A 21,996-nucleotide genomic window follows, 5' to 3' on the forward strand; every position below is an offset into this window, starting at 1 on the left:
TTTCATCATGGGTGACCTTCAGTGAGGATGACACAGCCACTAATCAGATGGTGACTCTCATTTTAACTTGCTGTTTTCTATTGTTTTCCATGCATTTTTTCCATTGTTTTTTTTCTTTGCAATTACATAACTTTTGTTCCTTTATTTTGTACTACAGAGCTATACTTTACAGCCTCACCTTTCTCAGGAGATAAATAGTTTCTGTTACTTTTAATTAAACACTAGTACTTCTGCCAATTCTTCATGATTTAATATATGTAATACCATTAACTTGTGATTAACCTAGGTCAATATATCCTTGAAAGAGAAAATCTTAAATGCAAGAATTTTCACAGTCAAATCACATCTGACTGTTTCAACGGACTAATGAGCACAAAAAGGTGCGTACAATTAGTAACTGAATACCTTACTCTTCCTATCACACAGTATTTCCAAAACATTTTAAAAAGGCATCTACATCTGTTCACTGTTCTGCTCCAGATAACACAGCATTAATGATAAAGAATGTGCCTGTCAGAATAAGGATCGACATTTGGGTTTAAGATTGAGCCCTGCAAAAGTTCAAGCTCACTGAGGCCAAAATTACACTGTAAAAGACAGTCACCTCATGAAATTTTGTGAGACGAATAGGAAAACTGTAGAGTCTTTTGCAGTGAGTTCTCACATGTGCAGCTCGTGATTTTATTTGTAGACTAACTCCCCTCTTTTGATCTTACCATCCCAAAATGAAGTCAAGGCAATGGAATCTGAACATCCTTCTAATCAGAAAACAGAAAGGGATCCAATTCAGATTAAATTCAGTCCAGGGTGAATTAAGAGGAAGATCACAATGTATAAAATTTGCTTCTTGAAAATTAGGTGTTTAAAATGTTCCAAAGTTACTTGTCTATGTCTTGCAGCTACATTTCTCTATAAAGGGGAATTGTCAAATATCTTCACCTCTAGGGTACAGGGTGCTCGGCCTGGATGCATAGACATAGGTGCTCTTTGTGAGAAATTTTAAAAGGTATTCCAACAACGTGAGATTCCTCAGCACTCGCTGTCTTGTACCTTTAAAAGGCAGGATGATAGAGTTAACTAGACTGCCAAAAGAAAGGGAGCCCCTGGATGCTCCCAGGTAGTGCCTTCTTCCTGATGTCTTGCCCATTGCTAGAGGCAATGTCCATTCCTTGTGGTGCCTGGAAGGGCAGCAGCTATCACTGAGCAAGGAAAACTCGCCGTGCTGCAGGTCTCTGTTTTGGAGCAAGGGTGCAGGCACCAAGCTTGGCCTCCTCACATTTGCTCAGCTTCATGTCGGTCCTAACCCATCCGCAGGGACCATCCAGCACTTCACGTGCTCTACCCTCAAGGTCAGCACCAGTGCTTCCTAACTTTTCTTCTGCAAAGGATACATTTGTGCCAGTTTGGACAAATTTAGAGGAAAATATCCTCTGATAGAAGGCAGGTTACAACCAGCACTCACCCACCCGATTTGGGAAAAAAAAAAATTTCCTGGAGGAAAATGAAAGAGATAAAAATATTTATTTGACAAAAACACAGGAAAAGGATAATATAAATAATATAAGTAAATATAATATATATATATAGATATAAATATATAAATAATATAAATAATATAAATAATATAAAATAATATAAATAATATAATAATAAAACCTCTCACTGTGGAGAGAAACCTGGGAAGATTTCAGAGTCCTTCTGTAGGTGTGGTCTCTCTCCTCCTCCTCAGAGCTGGGTCGTGGGCCCACCTCCGGGGCATCGGTGGAAAATTCTCCCGATGTGTTCTGATGTTGAAACAGTCCAGAAGAGAAGAAAGGAAAAACCGAAGTCCCAGGAAAACAAAGTTCAACTCTCTGTCTCCCTCCAGAGAGAAGGAGCTGAAAGCTGGCTGAAAAGCAAGCAGGGTGCTTCCTCTGCTCTTGCTACCACAGCAGGAGGACGCAGAGGAGTGTGTGTCCGTCCTTGAACAACTGTTTTGAAAAGTTCACTCGGTTTTTCCTCTCTCCCCCCTCTCGGGCTCAATTTAAAGGCACAGAAAGGCACAAAATTAATTTCTGGGCATAGATAGGGAATACACATCATAAAGTCACCCCAAGACAACATTGTAGAAGAGGTCCAAAGGGCTTTTGTAAGATGCAAAACAAAGAGCATGGCTGAGACCTCTGCACTCACAGCTGTCCCAGGGGAACAATGGGGAGCTGGGTAATGGGAAAAAGAGCAGGGCCAAAGAAACTGACCACATGGTGTGTAAAGGGAAAGCACTACAGAAATACACTTCCTGCAGCGATCAGATTCTATCTATAAAGGATCTTTAGCAGATAGATCTTACTGAATAATTCTTAAATATGTGATGAAGCAAAAAAAGATCAGCAGTGACCTAAGCAGGTACACATCATTACCTATTGTAGTGTGTTTGTCTCAGATGTCAGATACACTACTGCCTGAAGAAGGACAGCCTTCATCCCGTTGCCAAGCTCCCCTTTGCCTGGTGATGGAAGACAAGTGAGGATCTCCTGCTTTGTTCCGTGTTACTGCCACTGCTGTTTCAGTGTTTAGATTGCCTTCACAGAACTAAGGCAGAATGCATCAAAATCCAGGGCTGTGCAGAAATATGGGGGATGAATTATTCTGTATGTCCATGGGTGTGAATGTGAGGGGCCACAAGCAGGAACAGATGGTCAAGCAGTCCACTGTGTCGCTGTTGAGGTGGTTACGACACACACAGACAGTGCCTCGGACAAAGGGAAAAAGCCATTTATTAAACAAAGCAGCCTCTTTTATACACCTTTCATATCATTTGTGTTACAGATTCATTGGCTGCAAAACTACTACAGTAGACTTGCTGGCTACTATTAACTATAACACATTATCATTGGCTACCTATGGCATAAGCGTTCAACGCATTCAGAAAAATAACAGGTGTGGATATGTTGCTGTTTTTCTCCTATTGTCTGACTTTCATGCTTCTGTTGATACTACATTTTCATGGGTAAAAACTAACTGCTTTTCTTCTCATGGGCTTTTCTCACAAATAGAAGTTAACCATGTCCAAATTAAGGTCTGTGAAGCCTCCAGACCTGCTGTCGGCCTCAACACCACTGGGCATTCCAAGGCCAGAGTGGCTCAGGGACACGCTCCCTGTACCTGTCCCTCCACCCCAGCAGGTAGCTACAGCTCTTCTCCTCATGAGCAGGAGAATCATACAGAAACCAGTCTCTGCAACATACCAGGGGTTCAGAATATGCTTTGTACTGTATTTCTGTGGTTACCTTTTCCTGATCCACCAGCATCTCCAGCTGCTGCAAGAATAGTTCTTGACTTCCAAGTCAGCAAGGTACTGCTCAGGGACTAGCTTTTACTACAGGTATGTCAGGTAGTCCATCACTCTTTTTCAATGCAATATAGTTTTTCAAACATTAATTTAACAGAAAGCAGAAAAAAAATTTGATAGAAACAAAATTTCTTTATTCTGTGTAAAATAATGCTATTTTTTTGAAGTAAAACGGAACCATTGATGATTCATTCCATATCACATTTCTATAGCTAAGGCCTGTACAGGGTGGAGCTAGTGTAGGTTCTCTATACCCACTATGGAACAACATTTGTTTCAACTGGCATTGTACTAATGTCTTCTCTAGAAATAATGGTTTTCCATCCTAAAGCATTTAAATACAGTCAGCCATTGCCTTTTGTCCTAGAATGCATTCAATTAAAGATAGATTTTATATAGGATTAAAATTCTGATGTGCCAGTTCTTAGCAACATTTCATACAATGATCCCAATCACTGTGTAAAACAGAAGTCTGCCTTTATTACCTTCATAACCTGGTTTGGCTTTGCATGTGCAAGTGACATTCCACTAAAGCTAAGTATATTGCTGCATGTTTATTGTAGTGAATGAAATATGAGATGGAATACAGCCATGGAAAGCTGGCAAATTCCATTAGTTTTCACTGTTTACACAAGCAGTACTTGTGTTATAGTCCTTGCTTCTGAAAGTAGAGGTGTAATAACAAATTAATAATTTATTCCAGAATCAGTAGCCCAATTAAAAGCAGTGAGGATGTGACTTTAGCAGAAACACGGATTTTAAGGACTGGAGAGAGAGAGACACAACGCTCCTCAGAGGAAGAACAACAGTGTGGTGCCACTACCTGCTTCAAGTTGACTGTGGATTGGGAAGAGGAATGCAGTGGAGGAAGGGACTCTCCTTATAGCTGGGAGTTTGACTGCACCTGCAGAGCCAAGAGGCTCTTACATGCACTGAGGAGCCTGCAATCTCAAAAGCTGGTGTCCACAGGAGCAGAATGTCCCCAATGACAACATATTTTTGTATTAGATGATTGTAACAATGAAATACACTGTAGCATTGCAATAATGATCCTATCTCCCACTCTACATGGGACAAATTTTGTTTTCTGAAGTTTTCAACAGAGCCAAAGATTGTCTATTTCTGTGTTCAACTCCAGTTTTCGTCTCAGAAATGGTGCTAGGAACTGCCATGGGGGACATCTCGCTGCCTCTTCTGTCCTGGGTTAGCACTGCTCTCTCTGAAGTCAGGTTCATGTTGGACTCCACAGCTCCTATGGCACTGCACTGAACATTTGAATCAGACCACTGCCTGAACTAAAAAGTTGAAAAAACAGGAGATCAGTCAAAACACATAAGAAATTTAAAAACAGTTCTATAAATCAATCTGCATATTAGCTAAAAAGGTCTTTGAAATCCTCTCATGAACCAGTTGAGAATATGAAGAAATAACCCCATAAAATATATTTCCCCATGCCACCATGAAGAACTCTAAACCTAAAAATTAAACTATGTTCTGAAAAGACCCAAACTACTGGTACATCCTAATCTAACAATAATTTTTCTTTTCTGCTTCTAGCTAATCATATCTAATGGACATAATTGGCCATTTCTCCAGACTCATGCTTTCATATACTAAATTCCCGGCTACTCGAAGATGGGTTTTGTTGTTTGCATCCACAAACAGGATAAAGAGTGGGCACACATCTACGTGCTTTGGGAGATTAGGGTGCTGTCCACAGGATGTGAGATAAGCAATTGCTCTCTCTGCAGGACCAGATAAATAAATTCACCATTTCTTATTCAACAAACACTTAACTATTTTTCTTTATTTAATTTACGTGCTTATACTCTGCTTGATGCCACCACTCTCAGTTGCTGCATTCATTGCAGAAATCTGCTCATGTTTATTATCATGCCTGTTATCACTGTGAGCACACAAACACTCTCATTCATACACATATCAATTCTTTTTCTCTGCATCCAATCCTCCTGCCCTCATTCAGAAGAAGAAAGCTCCCTGTTAAATGGCATGTGCAATACTTCCTACCCCCTGCACATAAGCCACAAATGCCTCATTTCACCAAGAACAAATTCAAGCTTTGAAAATGTGCACCCCACCTCTAGATAATTTACTGGTGTTGCATTCCTAAACAATTATTGAAATAATTGGAACGGTCTTGAGAACATAATTTCATACAGGAAACTAACTCATCTTCCCTAAGGGCTGATCTTTTTCCTTGCAATATCTAAACCTAATAATTATTAACATTTATATTTCAAAAATGCTCAGAGGCTTATGCATCTTGCACAGGCAATTTTTTTCTGTTCTAAATGCAGGATATTGTAATGCTTGTTAACTAACACGTAGGTAGGTAGAAATAATTCATTATCAAGCAGACAAAATAGCAAAATATGAGTATTGGAGACACGCTGAGGGCATTACAGTACCTGTTTGTTCATAAAGACATAAATAATTGGATTGTAAACGGTAGCTGTTTTGGAAAAGAAAGCCGGAATTGCTGCCAGACAAGGATCCAGCTCAATGGAGGGGATATGCCAGTGACTAGGATAGGCAAAGGTAGCGTATGGCATCCAGCAGATTAGAAAGGCAATGATCATAAAAACAACCATTCTAGTCACTTGTCTTTCAGGTTCCTGGTAGTTCGCAGCCTGCCTTGTTGCATCTGACACCTTTTAAGAAAAGAGAAAAGATTCTAGAAAACAAACAGCAAGGTGTCCAACCAGTGACTTTAGTGAGCTGTCTAGTTGCCCATGCTAGAAGGAAAGACCTGCTCTTCCCAAGTGTGGGCAGCACAGAAGGATGGATGCTGAAGTTACTGCTGAGGGACATGAATTACCATATACCAGCATTAGTAAATTTTCCTTTGCTTAAGTATCTTTGTATTTTTATTGTCAAAGTGAAAAAGAAGGACATCATGGTGAATCATAAGCAGATAATGAGCTGAATTCAAGCACTTTCTATTCCATGTAGCCTTTGCAGACAACTAGGTGTCTGATAGGGGTGTTACAGACAGCACTCAATCAAGGCTGTGCAACCTCCTCACCAAGGGGGGAAATTTACACCAAGGCATCTGTCTGGCTCAGTGGTGCTTTATGGCCTTCCCCAGAAGGGCATTCACAATCTAATGATACCAGAATTAAAGTGGGATTGGGGCATTTAGTAGGAATGCTCTTCCTCTTTTCCTCACTGATCATGCAAGAAGCTTAGACACGTATATTCATACAGAGATTAGGTGATGTCAAACAGCGTGTTTCCGGGAAACATCTTTGGTTTCTGATGACTTAGTGAAACAAGGCGCTGTTATGAAATGTTATTTTACATGAGAAATAACTAATAACTGTGTATGGCTCCAGAAAAACCTGATGCCAGGTCTTGCAATGTTACATTCTAATAAAGTAAGATTTTTTTTTTTGTCTAACATGGCCTTTTAACTTCCTGCAGTAATGTTAGAACTCTATGGAGACATTTTCTCTAACTTTTGAATTGCACTCAGAGAATTCAATATATTTAGTACTTAAAGAGGTATAGAAGCACCTCCTGGGAAGAGCAATGTCCTCATCTCCGTAGAAAGTTGCAATTCATGTCAGTTTTCACCAAATATAAACATAACAACGACAGTAATAATAATAACAATAACGAATTATTAAAATAACTACAAGTTATTAGGCATTAAGAAAGGCTGTGTTTGGTACTGATAAGATATTCCCTGCAAATATATGAAATTTCTATAGCATTTTTTCATATATGCTGTACCTACACAGAGAGCAGCCCAGCCTCCCTTTCAGCAGAAGTGCAGTCCCCTGGAAAAGGAACAAAATCTCCTTGATTGCACTTTCAGCTTTGTCTCACATCAGCCGGGTCTTTTTTTCAGATACAGCTTTTCCTTTCTCTCTAAATACAGGTAAGGAACAACATACTGGTGCTTTATCTTCCAAACAAAGGAATATTGCCATCATAATTTACCTCTGTTGTAAACTGCTAATTTAATATTTTTCTGAAGATTAATTTCTTTCATCAACTTTGATGTTGCAGTGAAAGCTACAATTGCATTGTAAAGCTGGGGGCCACTGGGACTGAGGGACTGGCAGACTACTAAGACAGAACTATTCCACTCAGGAACAAGCCTACACTGTGACAACCATGGGACAAAATGCATGAAGAGGGATGGTTGGGAACATCGAGACACCAGTTCTGCTGCTTGGATCTTTCTCTGTACACTGTAGTCAGATTTTTGAAAATGAGCTTAGTTGTGAGATATAGCCAAAAATAGCAATTCATTATAGATTTCCAGAATATGTTGCGGGTTCTGGCTTTTCAGAGCTGAAGGCCGAGACTGGCACAAGCTAGATGGTTACAACTCCATCACTTGTGATGTGGCTTTTTGAGGCCACCCCCTGTTTCCTGGCTGTGGTTTGCCAGGTCACTGAGCTGCGAGGGAAGCGTGAAACACACAGCTTGCTCTGAAGTGTGATTTTTTTAATAATACCCCTATTATTTCTGGATAACAGCCTAGAGACAACGTGCCAGAGTGGTTTCAGGCCCATGCTGGGACACACTACGTGGCACTGATCAGCCTTCCAGAAGACATCCTGACCTAACTCAAATGGCCAAATGGACCATTCATGACTCCTGCTGTGACTGACAGTGACATTTTCCATCACTGCCTCCCTTATTCATCATCTCACTTGCTTTGTTTTTCTGTGCAACTGCTGAAGCACCTGATTAACAGATGAGCCACTAGTCTGGCAGCCCCAAGACAGTGCTGGATGCAAATGGTCTCGCTTCCTTCACATCCCCCCTGCTGAGGCAACACCCCTCCCTTCCATGCCAGGCCACCAGACTACCCCATGTGTTCCCTCCCCTCCCAGGAGCACATGCCTCCTGGAGGTGGCCCTTTCCCACTCTGCTCTGTGACTGCAGTCTGCAGGAAGGGACACCTGTCCCTGGCAGGACTGGGAGCCCACAGTGTGGCTGCTGTGGGCTGTGCCCCACCTCCCACACCAATCTGGCCCCCTGTGATCTCTCTTCATTCTGTTTCCTCTGCAAGTAGGTTAGGGCAGGGTGAAATAAAATACTAATAGAAGTTCTGGGTATTCAGAATAACAGAACCGTAGTTTTACAAATTATCTTAAGAGAGCCTGACCCTAAATCAGCAATTGTTTTCTTCAAGCATTTCTGTATCCTGTTCTTCAGGTCCCCCATCCCTGCCACCAGCGAGCGCTGTGCTACCTCACTGTCGTCCACATTGCGCCTGGGAAACCTCTTGTGTTTAATACTGAGATCAACCTCTCCCAGCCGTTTAACCTTTTCTCCCCTGAACGAATCCTGGAGGAAATCAAGAAAAATCCATTCACAGGAATCACAATGTCACCCAAATTTCCCTTCTGTTTGTTCAGGGGGAAGACCCCAACATTTTTTTGTTACTTAGAAAAAATTATATTCAGAATAAATACAATAAATTTGACTATCCCAAATACTTCCAAAACATCAATAAATTGAAGAAATTTACTGAATTTATTTCTGAAGCAATGTCAGGGCAGTTTTTCAGTAAATAGAAATGCCAATATTGTCCCAAAATCTTGTCCCCAAATCCTGGACCAAATAGGAATTTTCCTATTCTATTGTCTTCTTTTTCATTTTTTGCAGCTTCTCTTTTGGATCAGGTCAACATGACCATTGAATAAAATTCAAAAGCATTTCTCAAGTCTTTTAAATATTCCTGGACAAATGAATATTTTGTTTACTAAACAGCATTGCATTATTTACAAAGGCTATGTCTTATTTTGAATGTGTTACAAAGTAGTAGCCAGCACTCTTAGAATTTACAACTGCAGTCATTTTAAGCTACATTCTGATTTGCCTGGTTTGAGTCTTATGAAATGTCACTGAAGTACAATTATGAATAAACCAATACTGTGTCATTCTGTTTATGAGATAGACATTCTTTCATTTACATGATGTTTGACTAATGAGATGTACTGATAAGTGATGCAAACTGCACATTTAAAAAATCACTTCTAACCATAGCATTGAATTTCTGTGTGTAAGGATAATTATATAACAAGGGATGTAACTGTTTGCTGCCTGCAAATATGATCTGCTTATGTCTGATCTTTATAGAAAATCAAACAGTAATTCCAAACTTTTGCATACATACAAGTTTACTTATGAGTACTTCTTCTTACCTTTTTTAGCTTCCACACCAATTTTCCATAGGATACCAAAATCACCAATAAGGGGTACTATAAAACAGGTGGTGAAGAATGCAATAATGTATGTACGGTCAGCATAGGGCTCCTGAGTACCTGTATAAAATACAAAATACCTTGTGTATGTATTAATAATACGTTGTTTTTACTATTTTCTTGAAATACTAATTCTGCTTTTCAAAGATGTCACTAGTATTTTTGTCAAATGTTTTTGTTCAGTGTGCCCCTTTACAGCTCTAGTCATATCACCAGATGGAGCGCTGGGCCATTTCCTGCCCAGGAGCTAGGAGAGAATCCTATGACCATAGATACAGTACGAGAGAACAGTGGGGCCAATTAGGTGGGAAGGGACATGTAGTCCAACCTCCTGCTCCAAGTAGAGCCAGCTATGGGTCCAGACCAGCTTGCTCAGAGCTTTGTCCAGTCTTCTGAAAAAATCTGTCTCTTTGTCCTATGACTCCAGACAAAAATCACAAGGTATAGGGTGATATTTTCATTAGAAATGGAGGCTCCACCCTTTAGAAATTTTTGTTTTAAAACTGCTCTTGGAAAATTTTGATCAATTTTCTTACAACTTTCTTTATATCTGGTTTTTTTTCAGAGATTTACATCATCTTTAAACCTTTTATTTAAATTTCTGGCTCTGAGACATCCTGAGGTGCAAGTTTCATTTTTTTGCCATACTCTGAGAGAGTGGCCTTACCAGTTAGGCTCACAAGTAGTTCCAATCTTACTGGCCGTGTAACTGCTCCAACCAGTTGTTGGTGGAATGGTCCAAATGAAGGAAAAAGTCCACACAAAGACAATACCTAGAGCTGCCTGCTTCCCCCTCAAGCGCATATTTCTCAGCGGGCGGCAGATCACAATGTAGCGCTCAAAAGCCAACAGAGCAAGAGACCAGAGAGCTACAATGCCTGTAGCAAGAGAACACAGTCAGCATCAAATTTGGGTAGATCACTGAAAAGCAAGCACCATCCCAAATTACAGAATCCCTGAACTGTTTGGTTTGAAAGGCATCTGTGGAGGTCATCGTTCCCCCTCAAGCACTGTCCAGATAGTAGGTTATTCAGGACCAAGTGCAGTTGGGTTTTGAGTATCTTTGGAGACGGAGACTCCACAATCACTCAGGGCAACCAGTTACACTCTTTGACTACCCACAACATCAAACAGCTTTTCTATCAACACGAGTAATGAAAGGATGGCCAATTTATGTGCATTATTCTAATATTAATGAAGAGCATAAGAATTTCACATTTTTCAAGTTTTCCAGTCTACAGTATAAGGGCTACAAAATCAAGCAGCTGATCAGACCAGTTAAGTGATTGTGACAGTCTTTTCATTTGTTTCTACTCTGAAAAGCTGCAAATTATGTAGCATCCAAATTAACTAACTAAAATCTTCAAAACACTATCTTTGCAAAAATTATTTCAGACTATCATAAAACTCAAACCTGCAGACAGCTACCCACAATATCACATTATCAATTTAGGCACATATTACCTGGTGGGACACCAAAATCTTGAAATAGCCTGATATTTCTCCATAGGACATGACTTACATGCCACAAACTGATGCAGAAGCATTGTTCCTCACCAACATACCCTCTGACTAGCTTAAACAGGCAGAGAGCAGCTGTGGGACTCCTTTTCAGACTGAGGATCAGCACTGTGTGTGATTTAGAACAGGGACAAGCATTACTGGCTGTCTTTATGTAGCTTCAGAAGCAGGGACAGGACGCAGGAATGAGTGTCTGTCTCAAGTAAGTAGACGTCCCATTTTAAACTAATACCCATTTATTCTGTAGAGATGTATTTACACAGGGTTCTATGTGGTGAGGATTTTTCCTCTTACTACTTCTAATATTTTTTTGTAGTAAATGAACAAAGCCATGAAAAAAAAATCACAAAGAGATGTAATTGTGTGGACTGACTGTTACAGGTGTGTCCCTGCTCCTCAGAACCACTGGAGGGTAGAGAACATGAGATGTTCTGTGCCCTGAGGTTTTCCCCAGTTTATGGGCAGCCATTCACTCTTTTTCTCTCTCTCTTATTTATCCATATATGCACACCTAACTACAAATATTGAAAATAGCTGTGCATAAGGATTTTTTTCCTGAAATTGTTTTAACTTAAGTTCCACAACACTGCTATTCTATTGGCAAGCTTTTCCTCATTCTATGAAACACATTGTATTATCAGTACACATGCAACAGGCCATGTATATGGCGGGGATAGAGAGAGAGGTTTCTCACTCTCCACTACAGAATATATGTAACTGGGGAAAATACCAGTGAATTCAAAGGCATGCAAAGTCAGTGACTTAGGAAACTGCAGTAGAATACAGGGAAGGAGGTTGAAGGAAAAAACATGCAACCACAAACAAAATCAAGCTTACCAAAAAATGTGACAGCAAATCCTTCCAGTACACAAGCCCAGTATCCCATATAAAAATAACCTTTCAGATTTGTTAAAAAGCTGATGGTACCACCAATCAGTGAGACCAGGAAATCAGCCACAGACAAATTGACTATAATATAATTGACAGGTTGTCTCAATTGCTTGAACTTAAAGTTACCAGGATTACAGCCAGGTTCTCAGCAAGTGACAGGGAGGTCACCACCAACATTACTGCTGCCAGAAGCCTGAATTGCCAGGGCTGGATGGAGTCCAAGGGACGACGGAAGGGATCCAATCTGGCAGGAACAGAGTAACTGGACAAAAGCGACTCATTTTCAAATGCTCTGAATGCATCCATTACTTCACTCAGCAAAAATAATATCATATAATACTGAAGTTTAGTTTCAGATCTGTAAATAATATTCAGGACTAAAAGAGATGTTTGCTGTCTCCAACAAAAGTGTGAGCAGACTCCCCCTCCTTCTGCTTTCCAATAATAACTGAAGAAAATTGTTTCAGTTGGAGGAAAGTTTAGTGCTGCAGACTGAATGCAGGAACAGGGATTAGCAAGAATATCTTTTAGAGCAACTTGTGCCCCTCTCTGCCCATCATCTCCTGCCTCTCTCCCACTGCAGCTGTGCCTTTATCTGTAGTAGAACCCAGCTGTGGAAGCTGCAGGTTTCCTCCTCCTGCAGCAGCCAGCAGTGCTGAAATACCCCAAGCCTCCCACACTTTCAAGATGCAGCTGTTTTTTTTTTTGGTCAGTGCAAGGGTAGTGCGATCTCCCCCATGCCCGGTGATGATGGGAGTGCAGCAAGGGGGAGGCTCCCAGCTGAATGTTTTCTTGAAAGACAGCAGCACTGGAGAGATTAATGGGGAAAATGGATGAGACTGCACTACAAAACTCTGCCCGCATCTCAGGCTGGCTTAAGGCTCCAAATTAAGTAAGTTTTCTCTGTTATTCCGTGGAATTTCAGTTTTTATTGAGACAGTATGAATGTCATTCCTGAAGAAGGCATAATGATTCTAACTGCAGTTTTAGCACTAAAACCTAAAAGAAGCAAAACAATATTTTAAAGATAGCATTTGTAAATACAGTAAAAGAAATACAACTTGACAACAGACACCAGGAAAATTAAGTCATATATTTCTGATAAAAATGACTGAATATATCTAACTCTAATAGTTATCAGTAGTTAGGGTTACTTGTTTCTATTTCCAAAGATAAGTAGCACAGTAATCTCTGCATCCTCACTAGGCATAACACTGTGATAGGTATTGCAGTACTCCAGTTTTACAGGACTGCCAGTAATTATTCCACAAATTAAGAAGGATACCTCAAAAAAATGGAAATCATTCTACTGTGTTGTGAGATAATTCCTGGGACTGTAATCATTAAGCAGATCCTCAGTTTTAACCAGAATCAAAAAACCAAAAGCAATCCAGTTATTGTCTTGGAGAGTTCACACTTTGAATGCACAGCACATACAACACACGAATAAATGAATAAATGAACAGTTAGAGTAGGAATGAGTAACACTGCTGGTCCATACAGTCTCCTGACTTCAGATTTGGTTTGGTTTGTACATGAAATATCTTGTTAACGCAGGCTAAAATCTTTTGGCATGCAGGAATGGAATCAAAAGGGCTTCTGGATACTGGCAGAAAAAGCTATGCACCAGAAAATTTTGAACTGAAAAGAAGTTTCCTATTTACCATAAACAAAATACGAAAGATATTTTTAAATGGTTGGTAACTGAAAAGGAAAGAAATATTGCTTAAACAGTTCAAATCTAGCAACAAAATTACTCACAAAACTATACTTATTCAGCAGGAATATAAAAAAATTCCAAGTGTTATTAATGAAAGAAAGATCAACACAGAGCAACATTAAAATGCCTCCAGACAGTCCCTGCATGACATGGTTCAGCATAGTTCCACTCCCTGCATGCTGCAGTAGAAGATCTGGGCCACAGCTTTAAAATTACGTTTGAATAGTACTTTGTTAGAAATTATGTGCGATTATAAATTCTTGTGGGTTTTGTAATGAAACCAGGACTCTGAATTTAGCATACGACAGAGAAGGTAGTATCTGGACTTGTCTATAGTACAAATCTCTTGATTGTACATTCAGGATTAAAAGATGTTTTGCTCTAACAAAAGTGTGAGCAAACTCCCCCTCCTTCTGCTTTCCAATAATAATCGAGGAAAAAATGTTTTGGTTGGAGGAAAGTACAGCATTGCAGAGTGAACTCCTTAAAATGATGGCTAACTATTGTTACCAGCTATTTTCTCGTTGTTATATGTTATCATATTTTTAAGGTTGGTTGTATAAGTTACTATTCTAGTTAGAGTTTAACTTCATTTTCTTTTCTTTATCTTGTGTTTCCTCTTTGTTAAGAATCCTTTAAAAATATTCCTATACTGTCTTGATTGCTCATTTTGTTTGTTTTTCTTCTTCAGCAGGTCAGCTTAATCACTGTCAGTGCTTCTCTGCAACATGCTCTCTTGTTACAACTTACAGCAGTTGCACTTCTTGCAGCAGCAGGGGTTTGTATTTTGCTACTTGGCCCACATTTGCCACCACCTTGCACTGCAGGCCTTTTGTCTTCCTTTAGGTCCAAATATTAAAGACATGGATTTTTATATTCTTGTTGTGAAATTTTTTTTCTGAAATCAGTATAAGGCAAAATTAGAAAAACAAAGCATTGTCTTACGAGCACAGGAAGAAAAGGAGTATCTCAGGTTTGTAGCCTTCCTTTAAGGAGACAGATGTTCCCCAGCAATGCATCACAGGAGTTTTAGCTCCTTTTATTAAAGTCTTGTTTTGTATTAATACCAAATTCCTTTTTCTGAATTTCCATATACTGAAAGTTTGTTGATAAACGTGATGCCCATGCAAACCAAGAAGCCTCTGCTCATCACTACCTCACACATCTGACCTACTGCAGCCTTCATTTTCTTGGGCAGAATTGAAGCATGACTGGGCAAAAGTGATGAAACCCACCCAAAATTTCACTGTGTATCTGCTTACCTTCTCCCTTGCAGTAATCCCCAAGGGCTGAAAGGGCTGAAAGGTAAGTACTTCTGAGGGGATGATGTGATGTGAGTACATGCACTGTGTCCTGGGCTTCTGTTGCTTCACGCCATGCTCAGCACAGCTCTTGTCACAGAGAGATTTTGGCCAGTGAGTGGGACACCAGACTCTCTGTGTGGTGGCAAAGAAAGGCTGGTGAGAGGGAGATGTCTGTTGTGAGCCAGAGAGCTCGCAGGAATTTGGGAAAAGGAACTGTAAATGTTGAAATCAAAATAATGTGACATTTGATATTATACTGACCCGTCTCATCGGGTGGGTTCCAAAGAATTCTCTGTGGATGAATTTTCTTGTACAGACCTTGAGAAACCAACAGATAAGACAACACATGGAATCAGCAGGGAGCAAAAACCAGACCCAGGGACTCCTTTCCTCTAGCTGCACAAGATTAGATCCCACTGTCTCTTTGCAAAGCAGTTATTTTTTTCTTAATCAACCTGAGTATCTCGGATAATCCAGAAATGAAAATAAATGTTCTAAATATTTCGTTTGTCCAGAGGCCTTTATAATGACTGATGGTAAAGATAACCTACATCTGGCTGCAGTGATATGTACAATACACACAGGGGTCTCATTATATACATGTCATATTTAGTGAAGTTCTGCTGCTAATTTCTAGTCCCAAAATGCATTAGTTTTAGCTCAACTTCTGAGTAGTCTTGCTTTCTTAGATCAGCTGATGATTGAAAAACGTTCTGAAAGCCTACTGAATATAATTACAATATTAAAAACTGAAATTCAGCATCAACAGAAACAAAAGCAGTCAAGCTTTTTGCTTCATACTGACAGCTGAATCTGTTTTTACCCAAAACAACTCCTGAGCCCAGGTAGCTGGTAAAAAGATTTGACTGCACAGTGCTGACATGAAGACCTGTATGTGCTGTATTATTTTGCTGGCAGAATTTGTCAGTTCATTGCTTAAACATGTTATCCAACCTCTGATTAAATTGATGGAATTTAACAGAACAGTAAGAACTGAAGCATTGCTGAAAGTTAATTGCAAATACAGATTTCAGGAGCTGACCCTGACTTGATCCTACATGACTTAATAGGTGCTTCTGCTCTAAATAGTAATTTTGGATATTATTAAGAGTATTCAAGAGCCTACATAAAACATTCCTATCTCTTCCTGCTCACTTTGAAAAAATCAGTCTGAAATGTGAAAAATTAAAGGGGCTTTTCTATTTCTCCTGCCCTAATAGTAAATAATTAATTGCAATCTCTTTGCAGATGGTTTCCCCAGTTAGGGCTGATCTGAATATAAATTGCATTTCTGCAAACTAAATACACTTGCAGATGTTTTCATGAACATGGAAATATTTCCAAAGCACTTCCTTTTGAGATGCACCAGAAGTTATCATCCACATATCTTGTTTACTCCAGCATCAATGGAGTTATAATTGCCTGTAATTGGAGTTTTCTGATGGCATAGCATATTTTATGTACTCTCTTGTCCATCTGAATTAGGTTTTACCTAATAATTTTTTTTTGTATTTGTACTGAAGTAGAACATTTATCGCTGAGAATTTATGAGAAGAAAGTAAAATCTTCTGAGATACTACTTTAAGAGAGTTTTAGGTCCTGTATAAACCAAGCCATATGTCATTTTGCCATACACAAAGGTCCATGAAAAAGAACAATCACTTCTCAATTCAGTGACCCTCTTATTCCTAGCACAAATGTCCCAGATATATGTTCTTGTATGCTTCAGATTGTTCAGGGTTAACTTTTTAAAATGACGGTATCTCTTGCAGCCCTAAATTAAAAGTTAGCATATCTTGCAGCCCATTAAATGAAGGCTTATACTGATCCAAATGCCATTAAATTCTATCACAAAAAGTGAGTCCCACTAAACCAGGGCAAAAATGAGATGAAGGGAATTGGTAAGGATACACGGAAGGACCAGTGCCACCACTTTTTCCTCATGCTCTGGGAGCACTGCAGTTGCAATGCTCACTTCTGGCCCAGCAGGTGGTCAGAAGGATGCACCTTGGGGAGGGACTGCCAGAGGTTCACACAGCTGGTCACCAGCCTGGATAGCCAGGTACTGTGGTGAAACTGTAGACAGAAATTTGCTAAGCAGTCCTTTGGAGTTAAAACAGCAAGAATTGCACAGACTGCTTCAGAGCATAATCAGAAATCTTGCAGATAAACTTAGACTGCCTGAGACATCCTGTGTGTGAAATCCCACAACACCTGTGTTACTCAGTGCTTTGGAAAGAAAAGCAAAGGAGTGAGCGTTGAGAGAGGAGATGAGGCTTTCTCATGCAAGGATGCAGGGTGGACTGACAATGAATTTGCCATAGTGAAAGGCAATGCACAAAGATAACTGTCCTGATCTTCTTGTTGACTTCTAACAGAAGTATTATACCCCAGTACATAATTTTCCTATATAATCATAGGGAAGGGCCAAAAGCATAGGCTGAAGAGTCAGAACAGCCAGGGTAAGACTGAGATCCAGCACAAAGTAAGCTTCTTTACGCATGGAAAAAAGTCACCACATTATGCAACTTGGTAATTGGCTAGCAAGCAGCTCTCACTGACCTGATTTAGCATTAACATGGTCATGGGACTTCTGGCTAGGAACCGGCCTGGGTAGACAGGCAGGCTGCAAGCCTTGATGAGAGGAACCTTTGATAGCACAGGGTTCTCCCCTCCATTCTTCTGGGTATGCATGCATACACTTAGTAAGATATTTCCTCTTCTACATTAACTGCACTAACAGGCAAGCACTAAGCCCATCTCCTTTTGCCTGACTATTTTGTGGATAAATTAGGATGTTTGTACTTCAAGAGAAATATTGTCTTTACAGAAAAAAAAGCATTTCATCTTCAAAATGCATGATGTTTTTTGCCTTCGTCACGTTTAGAGATGTCTAATTTGCCATTCTAATTATCTTTCCTATTGAAGTAGACATTTTCTAAATGTTTGTGTTTGGAAAGACACAACTATAAAGTATTTCCACAATCTATTCTCCCTTTGAGAAGGTCCTTTTGAACCCTTCTTTCCATGAGTTCTTATAACTACTGCTTCTTAGTCCTTTATATATCTTCTTGTAGCTACTGCTTCTTAGTCTCTTAACCCCTGTTCCAACGACAGATTTTGTTAGTAATTTTGTTCCTTCAGAATGTGAGTTCATACAGAGTTTTTCTATATAATCAATAAAAAGTCCTCACGTTCTGCATAAGTGGTTACAAGATATATTTAATTTTTGCAATTCAGTTTATCTGAGCTAAAATGAATGCAAAACCATTCAGAATTATTTTAATCAGTATAAATAAATCCAATCTTTCATTATCAAAACAAGGGGCAGTGGGGAAGAAGAATAACCCCAGAAAACCTGAATAATAGTGTGGAGTAAGGTGAAGCAACAGAGCAGAAGAAAGGATTACTGTCATAATTCATTTGGCAAATTGGATGTCAAATAAGCAAAAGTTAGTGCCAGAAAGAAAAAAAACCCCAGAGGTATTGGTCATTTGGCATGTGAGAGGATAGAAAGTGCACATCAGAATGCGTGAAAGTAAAGTTAAGCCTCATGATTTTACATACAGAGTGTACATATGGAAAAAAAGTTACATTCCATGCTGATACAGTATCACTGGAAAGTGTTTGCTACTATATATGAAAAAATCTGCTAGAAATAAAACTGCCTAAGTATCTATTTCATTCAATAAACACTTGCTGTGAAACACAGAACATATCCTAAAGCTTTTTTGGAGCTGAGAATTAAGATTAAAGGATGCAGGACCCTTATATCACTGCATCTTTACCTTCATATTTCCTCTTCTCAGCTACCATTCTCTAGAGTTCTGCGTAAAGGTTTGGATCTCTCATTTGTATCAATACCTGCGACTATATCAACAAGCATCTGCTCATGGAAAGCTGAGGTTTCATGTTTAGCAAGCATGGAAGAATGACTCTGGCTATTGCTCCACTGTAACAAGATCTTAAAATTTGGTTCTTGCCATGTTTTTGTGATAACATTCCCTCCACATTTTCCCTGTGATTTTTACAGGTAAGTGTATCACTAGTTAATAGCTATATTTAATCCCATAAATGATGCTATAATGTGATTTTCAGCTACACTGAGACAAAAATAAAAACTGAAGTGTCCAAACCTCAAACCAAAATATTAAAAAACTAAAGCCAAAACCTAAAGCAACTGATCTATTAGCAAATCTTATGCCAAGGGAGTTCTCACCTTTAAGTTCCATCTCAGGCCTCTGAGATAAAATGCACAACTTTTAGATGGCACAGAGACCCTCAAAACACTCTTATTTATCATCTTCTCGGCTTTTCGGCATTTAGAGTTCTCTACAGACCAGAATTTCTGAAGAGGAACTAAGGCTGGACAGGCAATCACATTCCAGTTGTGGCATCCCCAAGCACTGGAGAATTCTGTGCCTCTGCTTCCGCAGGACCTCAAACCAAAGTACAGCCCTCCTTCTCCCTGTAGTGCTCATGTTTCACATACCAAAGGTCCTCTCCAAAGTAATTCAGTCTCTCACTAGCGCAAAAACTAACTTCCTAGTCAGATTTCAGGAATGTAAATTATATATATTTCATACTGATGACCTTATTGTAATAAAATAATGTATTAGATTGATCAGATTTCAAGGAAGGAAAGTATCTGCAAGAGATTAATCTCATCTCACTGTTTCAAGATACTTAAGTATCTATAAAGACAAGTTAAGACATGCAAACCAACAGGACTAGTTACACAGGATATTCTTGTCTTTTTCTGTTTTATTGGAATTGCTTTATTGGAAGAGCTTAGATCTCTTAAATAACTACATATTTATTCCTATCCCTAATACAGGGTTAATACCGTGCCTTTTAAAGGTAGAGTTGTCTTTAAATACAGCTGTTAAAATCCTTTTTTAACTTTCATTTTTCTTTAATACACGATAATTCCTCAATGAGTCATTCCAGGGTATTTTTAAACTACTTTATCTGACACAACTTTCTGTTTTCCATTGTGTGTACCAAGAAATCCTGTTATGCAAAACACAGTTGAGCTCATTCACTTCTGTCCTCCAACTGCAAAAGAAACAGTATAATTCCATTGCTAATCCAATTAGCACACACAAATTAGAAGTATTATTTATTGCAGTCGAATTGGTCGTTGTAGAATGTGTTATCTATAGAAGTATTCCTGAATTTACTCCTAGATTGCTGAAATGACCAAACTAAAAAAGTACAGTCTTGAGGCATTTTTCTGGTGGAAACACATTTGGTTATTATTCTAACAAAATTATAAATCCTATCTAGTTTTTGACATGAAGGTTTCACTCTGTCGCATGCTGTATAAAAACAACAAATAGGCTCCAGGATGTGATTTCAAGTGAATATACACTGGAAGAGTTCAGCCACTTCCTTGTCAGAAGGAAGGAGTGACCACTGCCAAAGGCTGTAAGCTCTGGAAGCACATCTTCCTGCAGAGAAGCTCCTGACCTGCACAGAGCCCTTCTTATTGGAATTATACTTGGAGACCCTCTTCCTGCACTAGCAGAGAAAAGAACAAGATGGTGAAATCAAATTACTAGAGAGCAGATGGAAAAACAGTACAGAAGAAAGGAGAGAGATGGCAGTGTAGAAAGAGCTGAGAGAGAACGCAAACCTGGCAAGACAGAGAAAACAAGCCACATCAGGAGTGTCCATGTAGGGAGCTTTTTACTGCTCCTGTTTCTCACTTTTTTATATTCTTCAAACAACCGGGTCTAGTGGGAGGTGTCCGTGCCCATAGCACTCCCTGCCATTAGAACTGAATGATCTTTAAGGTCCCTTCCAATTCAAACCAGTCAGTGACTCTATGATTCTAGCTAAGTAGTACAAGTAGTGTAAGTACATGAACACAGCATAATCACTGGGTGCTTTTGCATCAGCTCTGCACTTTTCTGCACACAGACAGGAGGCAGCAAAAATAAACAGCCAGAACCGCAGCCCAGGAGTACAGTTCAGTGGCTACTGCAGTGGTGTTTGGTTAGCACTTGGACTCCCTGATCTTGGAGGTCTTCGCCAACCTAGACAATTTCACGATTTTATACAGCAATCACTGCCACACTAGTAACACATAATTCAAAATAATATTAGCATTGTATTTAAAATTACCATCATTCTACAGTGGGCACAAGGAAAAATTTTTAGTGACAGGAGAAAAGGACAGCCTTCTTTCCAAGATACCTGCCTTCAACAACACATCTTTTCTTTATTAATGATTATGATTCATTTCAGTGGTATGCTTGTCCTAGAAGTTAATATTAATAGTAAGAGGAAGAAAAATGGGGACCATTTCCAACACTACCCTTTTGTATTTTCCTTGAAAGTTAAAGTAAATAGTATTACAGTGCCCTCAGGTGGTGTGAATTCAATTCTGTCCTATAGTCTACCCTAGAAATACACCTTTAAATAATACTAATTTCAGCAGACTGGGTGAATATGGAAGGCAAATCACAGCATAAACAGCTTTGTTTCCAAGGAAGATTCTTTTCTTGAGTGTTTTGACAACTCCTGATTTTTAAAAAGTATTCTTTAATTTTTAAATACTGTGGAATAAATATAACGAACCTCCCAAAGAAAACCTAAATAACATCATCACCAAATGTAGGGATAAAAAATAATAGAAGGAAAGAAATCTGAACAGAAGATCAAACCTAAGTGCAGAAGAGGTAATGAATTCTGTAAGAGCCTTTTGGAAAAAAAACATGAGGTAAGTGTTTAAAAACCAAACCAAACAAAATCCAAACCACAATCAATCAACCAACCAACCAAACCCCCCACAGATATAATATAATTTCTTAGATACATTCACACGTAATATGTCTTAATGGTGAGGAAAATTGCATAAAGAAACCAGTATATGATGCATTTGTAATATAACCTGAAACTTTTTGAATTCGTACTGCCATTTTAATCTGAAGAAAACACCTTCCTGAAGACACAGGATATCTTTAATGTGCATCA

The 21,996-nt window shown here is 39.2% G+C and overlaps 1 protein-coding gene across 1 annotated transcript; it reads right to left on the reverse strand.

Moving 5' to 3' along the window:
• Window positions 1–1,861: 1,861 nt before the first annotated feature.
• Window positions 1,862–14,659, reverse strand: LOC116447624 (vertebrate ancient opsin-like). Its single transcript, XM_032116994.1, is given in 8 exon segments — window positions 1,862–4,626; window positions 5,761–6,003; window positions 9,520–9,573; window positions 9,575–9,625; window positions 9,627–9,639; window positions 10,247–10,457; window positions 11,938–12,114; window positions 12,117–14,659. Coding segments are annotated over 8 exon segments (1,188 nt in total). The 5' UTR covers window positions 12,325–14,659; the 3' UTR covers window positions 1,862–4,395.
• Window positions 14,660–21,996: the final 7,337 nt, after the last annotated feature.

The sequence above is a fragment of the Corvus moneduloides genome, chromosome 8 (assembly GCF_009650955.1).
Source record: "Corvus moneduloides isolate bCorMon1 chromosome 8, bCorMon1.pri, whole genome shotgun sequence".
Lineage (NCBI taxonomy): Eukaryota > Metazoa > Chordata > Aves > Passeriformes > Corvidae > Corvus > Corvus moneduloides.